A 13144-nucleotide genomic window follows, 5' to 3' on the forward strand; every position below is an offset into this window, starting at 1 on the left:
ACTTTGTCTGACATCGGTCTGAGGCAAGAAAAGTTTCAACGGGTACTTAGCTTTAAAGAAGACTTCGGCTGAAATACTGTTCGTAAATCTCAGGAGCTGGCCGACCAGCACTTGTGAACTGCTTCTGCTTCGGGCACTGCGCGGCAAGAAAGACTGAAGAAAATGGCGTCGGCTGCCTCTTTTATACCCCTGCCGCACTGACGTCAGGGAAGAAGCGACGACAACCGACGCCGGACCTAGACTTTGGAATTCGGCCGACCGAGGACCCGCCTGACGGCAGGATAACCCAAGTGTGATGACTGCAGCTGTATGCACGATGAACATCAATGACACATCAGATAGCGGAGTAGATATCCAGTTTATTAGTATTCAGTACCCGAAAATAATTTTCTGTAATTACAAACGTATATAACTGGCCTTTAAAAATTAAGTAGAAGGGCCAGAAAGATGAACACGTTCTTATTTTTTTCTCAGACTAGAAGGGCTTCACATGTAAGCAGCTTTGTGTACAAGCTTAGTTATTTAACAAAGCATCCACCCTTAAAGGGGCACTGGCTTTATAAAGAAGATTAATGTGAGGTGGGGAATCCAAACTAAAACAAGAGCAAAATCTATAACCTTATATCAAAATAATTGTGGAATATCTTTGAAGTGTCCTAGGTATTGTTTAGGGATATTGCTTTGTCTCTTACAGAAAAAGTAACATTAAACCAAAATGCCAGTGACTCTAAATAATGCCAAACGTACCTTATTTTTGAGAAAAAAATATATTAAACTAAATGTCTTTATTTTACTTTCTAAGTAAATTGTACTAATACATAAAGTGTCTCAAATTCAAGGAATTTCCCCATTCGTGAGATAATGGATTGTGAGCTAAACGTGAAGCAAGACGTACCCAGGCAATGTGATGATATAGTGATATAGTAAACAAGAACACACAAAGGAGAAGCTACACTTCTCTTCCAAAGGAAACATTCTTCCTTGTACACATACACATTTCTACTGGTATTTGAATTCCATTTTTTGAATCAGTACCTTAATTTCTGAAGCTGTAGCCTTAAATGAGAAGTGTCCATCTCAACTTGCCACTTGTATTTATGCTATTTTCTAAAAGTATGGCTAAAGAAAAGGTATGTGTCAATTCATTCATAAATTCATCCCCACTCAGGTATTATAGAGAAACTCTCCCAGTTGAGAATTAACCCCTACATTACCAGATAGGTAGCCAACTGGCTCACTGACAGGACCCATACTGTCAAAGTGGGTGACTTCACATCTAGCAAAAGACCAGTCACCAGTGGCGTAATACAGGGTTCTGTGCTGGCCCCCTTACTGTTCGCAATTTATTTCTCAGAAGTCTAGGCAAACTTGGATGGCCTGTGGCTGACCAAGTTCGCTGACAGTTGCAAATTGGGAGCAATCACTGACTCCCCCAATGATGTTAATATACGGCAGACATGGTTAACACAGACAAATGATTGGTGCCAAAAGCCAAGATTAAAGCTAAGTGCAAAAAGATGCATTATTATTTCCTTTGGGAAAGCTAGCATCCCTGCTAATTACATTGTAGTCATCACCACCCTAAGTGTAGACCCAGTGGTTTGTGATCTGGGTACTCAGGTTGATAGCAATCTGAGCTTTGACCACCACATATCCACAGTAGTAAGGAAATCCTTCTATGTGGTACATCTTATAAGGCATTGTGTCTAGATCTAAGGATGTTATAATTCCATTATATTCAACCCTCATCAGACCAATAATTGCATACAATGCTTCCTTTTGCATGTACTTCACCAGACATCTGCAATAGTTGGAGAGACCACAGAAGTTTCTCACCAAGAAATTACAAGATACACAAAACAATTCTTATGTGAAAGACTGAAAACCCTGTGTGTCTCTTACAGGTTGCTAAGGGGTGACCAGTGCCTGGTTTACAGGGCAGTCACTGACCTGGCCCTGAGGGAAATGCTACACATTTGTAAATCAAACCAGGGATCTTAACCTAGCCCCTGATATGAACAGGTCATGCTGGAGAGATAGATACATCTCCAAGAGACTGCCACTTCTGTGGAACAAGCTTCCAGTTCATGTGATACAGAGTCCCTCACTGACCCTTTTTTAAACACAACCTAGATCATTGGATGGGTGACCGCAAATTCACTCCTGCGGTGGTACCCATGTCCCTCCTAGACAGAGGAAGTTGGTATTAACTACCATAGATGCTTACTTCTGTGAATGTCAGTCACCTAACCACCGACAATTGGGCAACTTGGGATAAATATGGCTAGGCTTGTGAGGGCTCTAGGGCCATTAGCCTAGTAATCTCCTATGAATCTACTTTTTCATGTTTGTTCATGTTACATGCCAGCTATTGTTTCTGCTCATTAAGTACCACCTGGTATACAGTAAACAACATTTAGCCATTTGTTTGCACTTTTTAATGAAAGTTGAGATGCAAGAGCATTCAAAAATCATACAAAAAGTGTGACGAGCCACAGAAATTTATGGGCCCTTATGGGCTGATGTTACACAAAACTCCACTTTTTAAATAAACAGTATCATTCAGACAGAGGGGATGAGGAAGTGATGGGTAGGTATGGTGTTAAACAAAGGAATGCAGAAGGTCAGATGGTAGTGGATTTTGCGAAAAGGATGGACATGGCTGTGGTGAATACGTATTTTAACAAGAAGGAGGAGCATAGGGTGACATACAAGAGTGGAGGAAGATGCACACAGGTGGATTATATCTTATCTAGGAGGGCCAGTTTGAAGGAGATTGGAGACTGTAAAGTGGTGACCGGAGAAAGTGTCGTTAGGCAGCATAGGATAGTGGTTTGTAGGATGACATTGGTTATCAAGAAGAGGAGGAGGAGTGTGAAGTCAGCACCAAGGATCAAGTGGTGGAAATTGAAAAAGGGTAATTGTGAGGTGGAGTTCAGCGATGAGTTAAGGCAGGCACTGGGTGGCAGTGAAGAGTTACCAAATAGCTGGGTAACTACAGCAGAGCTAGTAAGGGAGACTGCTAAAAAGGTGCTTGGTATCACATCTGGACAGAGGAAGGACGACAAGGAGACATGGTGGTGGAATGAGGAAGTACAGGAGAGTATACAGACAAAGAGGTTGGCAAAGAAGAAGTGGGATTGTCAGTGAGATGAAGAAAGTAGACAGGAGTATAAGGAGATGAGGTGCATGGCAAAGAGAGAGGTGGCGAAGGCTAAGGATAAGGCATATGAAGAGTTGTTTGAAAGGTTGGACACTAAGGAGGGAGAAAAAAACCTGTACCGATTGGCTAGACAGAGGGACCGAGCTAGGAAAGATGTGCAGCAGGTAAAGGTGATAAAGGATAATGAGGGAAACATACTCACAAGCGAGGAGTGTGTTGAGGAGATGGAAAGAGTACTTTGAGGGGTTGATGAATGAAGAGAATGAGAGAAGGTTGGATGATGTAGGGATAGTAAATCATGAAGTACAATGGATTAGCAAGGAGGAAGTAAGGATAGCTATGAATAGAATGAAGAATGGAAAGGCTGTTGGCCCAGATGACATACCTGTGGAAGCATGGAGGTGTTTAGGTGAAATGGCAGTGGAGTTTTTAACCAGATTGTTTAATGAAATCTTGGAAAGTGAGAGGATGCCTGAGGAATGGAGAAAAAGTGTTTTGGTACAGATTTTTAGGAATAAGGGTGATGTGCAGAGCTGTAGTAACTACAGAGGGATAAAATTGATCAGTCACAGCACGAAGTTATGGGAAAGAGTAGTGGAAGCAAGGTTAAGAAGGGACGTGATGATTAGTGATCAGCAGTATGGTTTCATGCCAGGAAAGAGCACTACAGATGCGATCTTTGCTCTGAGAGTGTTGATGGAGAAGTACAGAGAATGTCGGAAGGAGTTGCATTGTGTTTTTGTAAACTTAGAGAAAGCATATGACAGGGTGCCTAGAGAGGAGTTGTGGTATTGTATGAGGAAGTCAGGAGTGTCAGAAAAGTATGTAAGAGTGGTACAGGATATGTACGAGGGTAGTGTGACAGCGGTGAGGTCTGCAGTGGGAGTGACAAATGCGTTTAAGGTGGAGGTGGGGTTACATCAAGGATCAGCTCTGAGCCCTTTTTTTATTTACAATGGTGATGGACAGGTTGACAGACGAGATCAGACAGGAGTCCCCATGGACTATGATGTTTGCAGATGACATTGTGATCTGTAGTGGGAGTAGGGAACAGGTGGAGGAGACCCTGGAGAGATGGAGATATGCTCTAGAGAGAAGAGGAATAAAGGTCAGCAGGACTAAGACAGAATTTATGTGTGTGAATGAGAGAGAGGATAGAAGAATGGTGAGGATGCAAGGAGTAGAGGTGGCGAAGGTGGATGAGTTTAAATACTTGGGGTCAATAGTTCAAAGTAATGGTGAGTGTGGAAGAGAGGTGAAGAAGAGAGTACAGGCAGGATGGAGTGGGTGGAGAAGAGTGTCAGGAGTGATTTGTGACAGATGAGTACCTGTAAGAGTGAAAGGGAAGGTCTACAAGAGGGTAGTGAGACCAGCTATGTTATATGGGTTGGAGACAGTGGCATTGACAAAAAGGCAGGGGTTTGAGCTGGATGTGGCAGAATTAAAGATGTTGAGATTTGCACTGGGTGTGACGAGGGTGGACAGGATTAGGAATAAGTATATTAGAGGGTCAGCCCAGGTTGGAAGGTTTGGAGACAAAGCCAGAGAGGCACGATTACGTTGGTTTGGACATGTGCTGAGGAGGGATGCTGAGTATATTGGGAAAAAGATGCTAAGGATGAAGCTACCAGGTAACAGGAAAAGAGGAAGGCCTAAGATAAGGTTTATGGATGTGGTGAGAGAGGACATGCAGGTGGTTGGTGTGACAGAGCAAGATGCAGAGGACAGGAAGAAATGGAAACAGGTGATCTGCTGTGGCGACCCCTAACGGGAACAGCCAAAAGAAGACGACGACTCAGACATTGAACTAAATCTCACCCTTATCTGTGTTTAGGTACTAATTGCTGAAGTTAAAGTACACGCATACTGGTGTCAGTTACTTACAGCAGTCAAACATAACTTTTTTTTTTCACATTCCTAAAAACAGCCTACAAAAATGAGTTAAACTCATTTACTGTAAGTAATCAGTAATCAGCACTGCGGTTTCTTCTTCAGACTACTGTATGAAAGTAACACAAGAACATCACATGTGAACAAATCTCGAGTACAGCATGTTATTAATAATACTTGATAATTTATGTCAGAATCCACTTAGACGTTCCTGTCAAATAAACAGCAGTAGTTACAGCAAATAGTTCAACAAAGAACATCTGGTGAGAATAAATGACAAACTAATAGAATGGGTTTAGTAAAATCACGGATTTGAACATTTCTGTCAGGTTTAAGTCTGTTACACTGATTTTTTTATGTTACTCTTTTTGGCCCTGTTCAGTCCATAATCATCAGGCCGTGATGCCCACTGGCCTGTTCATTTCTTCCCGATCCTGGGATTGGAAGGTGTGAGGAAGGACAAGCAAGGGCCTTCATTCTGAATGACGGTAAGAGTTTTGGTTACTGCAATTTACCAGTGATCCGCTTTGTTAATGTAGACAGGCACTTTAAGAAAATCTTACCATAAATGACTAGTCTAATACACTTTATCTAGTAATGAATGACAAGGAATGTTATTTCATTTGTTTAGATTTAATGTATACAGTATACTAATCCAGAAGGCAAGTTATACAAAGAAAAGATATATATAACACATAGAAAAATACATAGCAAAAAAAGATGTATGGAAGGAATGCATAACAGAAAATATAAAACACATGAAAAACACAGATCTTCAATTTATTGCAAATCTTTAACAGGTTTTCATCTTACATAGTCCAACAGTACAAGGAACATAAAGAGCATAAGAAGTTGAAAAGTAGGATGGAATGTTGATTCTGTAATCACGTAAACATAGCAAAAACAAGGTTTTCAGTATTATAAATCAACAGCAGATTTTTAGTGTAGGCAATTAATGAAGTACAAGGCCTTTATGAAAGTATATAATAAGAAATCAAGAAACAGATAGCTCTGGGTATGATGCTACATAGGTCTTTGTCTAAGTACATAATGGAGATCTGAAAATGTAGTTCAGAGTAGAAAAGGTGAGGATAGTAATCCCTTGGACTGAAATGCTGAAAAGCAGGTAAAGATAATGTAGAATGCATACGTACTTACGACTGACTGTAAAATTAGTGGTGTTATATGAATATTCATAAGTCAGGAAATCATGTAATTGCTGAATAATGAAAGCGCTGCCATTTTGATCTGTCTAGGAAAAATTTTGCTAATTGTCTTTTTAATTGTTTAAAATCGGTGAGATTCCTTAGGGTGGGAGATGGAGAGTCCCAAGCATATGTCTTATCATTCAGGGGGCCGATTTGTAGGAGCAGGTTTTGTCTGCTACCTTCTAAGTAGGATAACATCACTGGTATATGATCATGGCTGATACTCAGACGAGGCGGTACTTAACTTACTTTCTGGAAATGGACTGTTTGCATATTTAGGAGTATAAAGAAAAAGGGTTCAAGTGTATGATCTGCACAGTGGTTTGATTAGCGGCCATTTTGATTTTCTGACATCAGAATAGTGCTTATTTGTAAAGGGATAGTATAATGAACCCGTAAGTTTGGTTGGCAGCAGTTTGGAGTTTGGTAAAGATACTTTGCTGATATTTGCCTCCAACAACTCTAGCTGTTCTAAAAGGGTTATTTTGTGAGCGGGTTTTCTGTCTGCACAATACATGGACCTGGAGATTGTAGTCTAGCTGTGCTAGTAGGGTTAAACTGTTGCATTGAGAAAGAGTCTTGTACTCAAAAGCTTTGCAGTGTTGCAGTTTATTGAATAAATGTATTATTTTGTGAGACAGTTGGTCTTTTTGGTGTATTGTTTTTCTGTTTTAATTCTACCGTATAGTCCATTTAGCTGGTGATCTTATATATATATATATATATATATATATATATATATATATATATATATATATACATATATTTTATTTTCTAAAATACAGTGAAGCTGACAGATGATCAGTGTATAGATGTCAATATTAAAATATGTTTTAATTTTCATATATTGTAAGGATTCATTCATTTTCATACTTTTGAGTAGTTCTTCTGAAACTGGTTTTGATAAGGTTTTCTGCCATGACCTAAAGCCAAAAGGATATTTAATATTCAAGTTACAGGTAAGCACACACATAAAAAAAAACACCTTAAAGTACAATTAAGCAGAGAGACATACACACAGACACACGCACACACACACACACACACACACATATATATATATATATATATATATATATATATATATGTGTGTGTATTTATCTAAAACACAGTTGTCGACATAGACCTTTTGTGATAGCCCTTTACTCAAATTATTTACCTTTGAGCTCTATTTGCTGTTGAAGGCAGAAAGCTCTAAAATTTGAAAAATGTGACAGTACAACTGACTGAAAATAATTGTATGAAGACAGATATTGTGAGAGTACATGTTCATACACATAGGTGAAGCTAGAAATGCTGACTTGTGAGGGCAGATTCCATACCTGCAAGCTTCATTTTTTCTCTCTTTGAGTTGATTATAATTAAGCTGAGGCTGCAGGAGATTTAGCTCCCATAAATTAGAATGAAAGTTCATGGTTTACGTTTCATATTAAGATTTTCAGAAAGGTTGAGCTCATGGAACTGCAGTTCACTGACCTTAGAAACAATGGAAAATCATATATCCTCAAATATCCATCTGCCTTTACACAAGATGTAAGAAATGCTGTATTGACATTACCATAAGTAATCATTTTTTACTGGCTTCTGATTATATTTTCACAAATAATCTACATGTGTCCAGTTACCAAAAAGAATGTGGACTACAAATTATAAAACCACTTAAATTTATGGCCACAAAATTAACAATGAGCAATTCAGAAAAACTCTTAGGCTATAGAAATATATTTTTATCAATTCAGCAAACAAATGTCGATTTATGTTGCTATGAAATGGTATGAGTTGTATATGTTGAAATATCACAGCTTAAAGCATGTATAAAAGGAAGCCAGTAAAAGAAATGTAGCAGTTTGCATCGTCATAAATTTGCCGGTTCTCATGAAGGAGGATATAAATACTGTCACCAACTTCTACTTCCAAGGTGGCAGTATTTGTACCACTGTCGTGCGTATCAGCATTGTCACTGTCCCAGTAGGATAGGATTTTGACACCATTGTGCATCAGGCTCGTAAATAAGGGCTGAGAATTTGAATTCTTAAATACTGTGAAAGTGAAAACGTAAACACCTTTTGCTCGAGCTGTAAAAATTCCTGTAGGAATAAAAAGAAATAAGTTAATAAATACATTACCTTTAGTAAATGCTTACTGTATTCAGAACAAATAGTCATGTTTTATCAAACGCAGCTATTCATAAACATCATAATGAACTGTTCCGGGATGTCAGTGCAGAAACAGTATTGAGATATCCATTTGAATTAACTTTAGTTACAGCACACATGATGCAGAATACATTTTACAATTTTTTTTTTAGATTTGTCATTTTTTCATAGCTATTTTTACATTAACACATATTTTAGTTGAAGCAATTCTGAGATGCAGTGGCGGCTTGTGATACTGGACTGCAGGATTGCAGCCCCCCCCCCCACCAGCTGTAAACCAAAATGACAAACTCTCGAACTGCACAAATGCAGGCTTAGAAACTTGATTCCGGACTGCTGAGGAAGGGATGAATTAGTCGGTGTCTTGTGAGCTGACAGTTTGAGAAAAGGTAATCTGTTTCTGTACTAATCAGTGCTCCCCATACATCAGGAGTGATTAATAAATGATTTATTTGTCATCTTTGAAATGTCTGCTTGGTGTTTCCTGTCAGGGTTTACAGTTTGCTAAAATACTGATGTGAAGTTGTTCACTCTCACTGTTCATTCTTCACTGATGGGTTCGGAGCCGATCCTCGGCTCTGACACGGCTGACTAACAAGCTCAAAGTTCTCCATTAGCTCGAGACCCCACCCCTTATCCCACAATGCACTTCAGGAATTACCCCAGATCTAGTTTGCCGCGGCACAGATCTCTTGGTTTCCAGCGTTGCTCGAGACTTTATTGGGAGTTTTCAACTTTCAGCAAGTTATATTTTTCAATTTTTATATATCTTTGATCTATTTCTAATAATAGGTATTACTAGCTAGTAGATTGTTGTTTTTCTGTGTTCAGAACCCCCTTCCTCAGTAAATCTTTCTTGCCTTCGGCCCTTTGGCCTTAGGATCCCTTTCTTTACTTGCTAGTCAGTGTTCTCTGTTGGGACTATTGTTATTGGATTACTTAATCCTGTTTATATTGATAGTTAGTTGCCCCTTTTGGGCTGTGTGTGAGTAGTTATTTAACATTTCTAAAATAAGTCTTAGTTAAATAGTGTGTTCCATTTAGTGGAAACTGTAAAATGTCTGAAGAAAGAGACAAACATCCAAAGTCTGTGTTTAAAAAATGCCCAGACTGCAGACAGAAAATGTCAGTCACAGATGCACATGTGCAGTGTGTTTACTGTTTGGGTGAGGTGCACCTGCAAGAGTCATGCAGTATCTGTCACACCTTTTGCACCAAAGTGCTATCAGAAAGGAAGAGGAAGTTAATTGATAGGGGTATTATCAAACACTCCTTTTCTGAGGCATTGTCTGACCAGGATGGAGCCAGCAAATCATCTAAATCTTCCTCTGAATCTAATTAAAAAAAGAAAAGATCAGAAAGTGTGGTGACTTCGGCTCCCCTGCCTTCGGAGCCGACAGTCTGCTCTTTTCAGAACCGGGACACTGCTCTGGAACCGGTTGCCGAAAAACCTCCATCCATATTGCTTCAGTCGGCTCCATTTCTTCACTCTTCCAGGTCCTCTGTCAGCCTTTCTGATCTGGATATGGACCGGCTGGTTCAGAAACTCTTAAAGGCACCAGGCCTAGCTAAATTGCTCTCGGCTCAGACCCAACCGCTGTAGCCGAAGACCACTACTCTTGAATTGTCTGCTCCTCCTCCGAGCCATACCAGACCTTCGGAGCAAGAGGAGGCCGACCTGATGATTGTGGATCCCTTGGAGCCGACACCTGCTCCAGTGTCGTCAGCTCCATCTGCTCAGATGTTCTCAGCGCAGACCGGGGACTCTAGGAGCCGACACTCTCTGGTCAGGTCCGGGGAGGATAGCCGCACCAACTTGTCGGTGCCGACTCTTCCTCTCGAGGCCTCGGCTCGGGTGAGCTCGGCTCCTACCTCGGGCTCGGAGCCCACAGCTTCGGTGCAGGAGAAGATCGTGGCTCCATCGGATCCATCGACTCCTTCTCATTGGAGCCAAGGTGCATTCGAAGCCATGAGGCGAGTGTTGTGTCCTAAGACTTCCTCATCTCAAGGTCTAGCCTCTTCTTCCCCTAAAGTGCCTGTGTCAGTTTCTGTCTCCTCCGGTCATCCCAAGTGTAGAGACCCTGAGCCTCAGGTAGCCCCACAGGGCACTCCCTGCTCTTCCAAGACCTCTCCAGAAGTTCCCCCTGAAAAAGTTCCCAGGAAGAGATTATGCAAGAGGAGGCATTTGGACTCCCCCCAGGAGTCTCTCACATTGGACACCGACTTGGATGAATCAGAAGGGTCCCCTAGATCCCCCTCTGAGGACATCTCCTTTGTGGAGATTCTTGAAATTCTTAGGCAGAGGGGTGATTGGCAGTCCAAGAGCCCTACTGAGGATGAGTCGGTTCTCCTGAAGGTGTTCGGGTCTCAACCTTCCACCTCTTGGGTGTCTCCACCCTACGATGAGCTTATGGATCTGGTCTCTCGTAGGGCATGGGAGTCACCAGAATCTATGGAACCTGTTCCAAGAAGGCCTAGTAAGTTTATTTTTGCCCCCGTAGATAAGTCCTTTTTGACCAAGGGAGTCCCTGTTGATGCCATGGTGGTGGCGGCAGCCACCAAAAAGGAAATGTCTGAGACTTCCTCGTCTATCCATCCTCCTAACAGAGAATCTAGGATCATGGATAGATATGGGAAATGCATGTTCAGTTCAGCGACTTTTTCACTCAGATCACTGAACTACTTGACACATTTTACCAGACTGCAGAGAGATCTCCTTAAGGAGTTGGGAGATACTCTTCGGGTGCCGTAGCTTTGAGTGTATCAGACAAGATTGCCACTCAGCTCTCTACCCTCAATTTGATAGCCAACTCTTTCATGCGTCTCGTATCGTACGCAGCTGATGGTTCGAGTAGAGCCGCAGGTACAGGTATCACTCTTCGTAGGCATGCCTGGATGCGGCTCTGTTCCTTCACAGAACCCTTCAAGTTTTCCTTTACTAATACCCAATTTTGCGGCTCATTTGGGCCAAAGGTGAAGGAGACTTTGACCAGGTGTGAGCAAGAAGGAAAGACTCTGTCTGCTGTCGGAGTCCATTTTTCCACCCCCCCCACTCGACCCTTTCCTAAAGGTCAGAGGGGAGGAAAGATGTGGTTCCGGAAAGCCCAAGGAGCTTTTCAAGACACACGCAGAGAACCCCCCTCCAGAGGCAGAGGAGGGGGTTTCAATGGAAGACGCTGCCCTCGCGGCAGAGGGGGCCCGCAACACCAGGATGACAGAGGTCATTTCTCTGGTCAGTCCTACCAGCACTCCTGAAGACAGGCCCGGCTGTCCTACTCTGGAGCCAGTCGGGGGTCACTTATCATTGTACCCAAAAGTCTGGCTAAATATAACAAATGACAATTGGGTACAAAGTATCATTTCCAGAGGGTATTTCATACCATTCTCCACCGAGCCCCTTCCCATCAAAAAATCCCAGACGTTCCACCCAGTCACATGGGACAAGAAGCAATAGTGGTACGCCGATTGCTAAAAAAAAAAAAAGAGTCATCCAGCCAGTCCCGGCAGGCCAGACAGGATACGGAACTTAATCAAGATTCTTTTTGGTTCCAGAGAAAACAGGGGACTGAAGACCCAATTTGGATCTCAGCAGACTCAACCAATTTGTGAGAAAAGACAAGTTCCGAATGGTCATGCTACAGTCCATACTCCTGTTTCTAGGGAAGGACAATTGGATGTGCTTGATCGATCTCAAGGATGCGTACTCCCACATAAAGATGGCCAGACCATCCAGAGATCACCTGTGTTTCCGGCTGGGAGCCAATTATTATCCATTCCGAGCTCTGCCCTTTGGTCTCACTACAGCCCCCAGAGTGTTCACCAAGTGTATGGCAGTAGTCACGGCTCACCTGAGGCATCTAGGATTCCAGGTGTTTCCTTATTTGGACGATTGGCTCCTTACCTCCACCACCAGGCATCAACTTCTTCAAATGAGAGAGGCTACTCTGACACTCTGCGATAAGCTAGGCATTACAGTCAATTTCGAAAAGTCTGCCTTGTTGCCATCGCAGCATATCATCTTTATAGGGACAGAACTAGACACGTCAACCACCACTCTTCGTCTTCCACCAGAAAGAATTTCTATTCTTCGCCAACACATCATGTCCCTGATATCAAATTACAGAGCACCAGCTGCAGAGGTATTGAAAGTTCTAGGATTGATGGTGGCAGCTATTTTAGCAATGCCATTAGCAAAGATATATATGAGAATCCTTCAATGGCTTCTATTCATGCAATGGTCTTACCAAGAACTTCCAATGAGTCACATGATCCTGAAAACAAATTCCTGCAAGAAGGATCTTCAGTGGTGGTTAACGTCTCTTCATGTCACAATAGGACGTCCCTTCATGCTCTCCCCTCCAGTTACCACTGTGACCACTGACGCTTCCCTGATAGGGTGGGGGCTTTTTCAGGGAAAGACTGCCCAAGGCACATGGACAGATCAAGAATCACATCTGCATATCAATGTCCTGGAGATGAGAGCAGTACTTCTAGCGTTGCAATATCTTCAGGACTCTCTTTTTCTAGGGACAATTGCAATACAGACAAGCATGTAAGTGGTCTGGTACCTGAACAAGCAAGGCGGGACCAAGTCTTACCCCCTTTGCCGAGAAGCCCTCAGAGTATGGCAGTGGGCACTGTCATCCCAGCATTTTCTGTTGGCAATGGACATCCTGGACAAATCCATCGTTATAGCAGACAGACTGAGCAGAGCAATTGTATTGCCC

The 13144-nt window shown here is 42.0% G+C and overlaps 1 protein-coding gene across 1 annotated transcript in view; it reads right to left on the minus strand.

The window, feature by feature from the left end:
* Positions 1-5215: 5215 nt before the first annotated feature.
* Positions 5216-13144, minus strand: part of LOC122817189 (complement C1q tumor necrosis factor-related protein 3-like) — a 148321-nt gene continuing 140392 nt past the window's right edge. Inside the window, exon 3 of the mRNA XM_044090402.1 lies at positions 5216-8348. Coding sequence (XP_043946337.1) covers positions 8065-8348 — 284 coding nt within the window. The 3' untranslated portion in view covers positions 5216-8064. The remainder of the gene's footprint in view (positions 8349-13144) is intronic.

The sequence above is a fragment of the Protopterus annectens genome, chromosome 12.part0, assembly GCF_019279795.1.
Source record: "Protopterus annectens isolate FY-2018-M chromosome 12.part0, PAN1.0, whole genome shotgun sequence".
Taxonomy (NCBI): Eukaryota; Metazoa; Chordata; order Ceratodontiformes; family Protopteridae; genus Protopterus; species Protopterus annectens.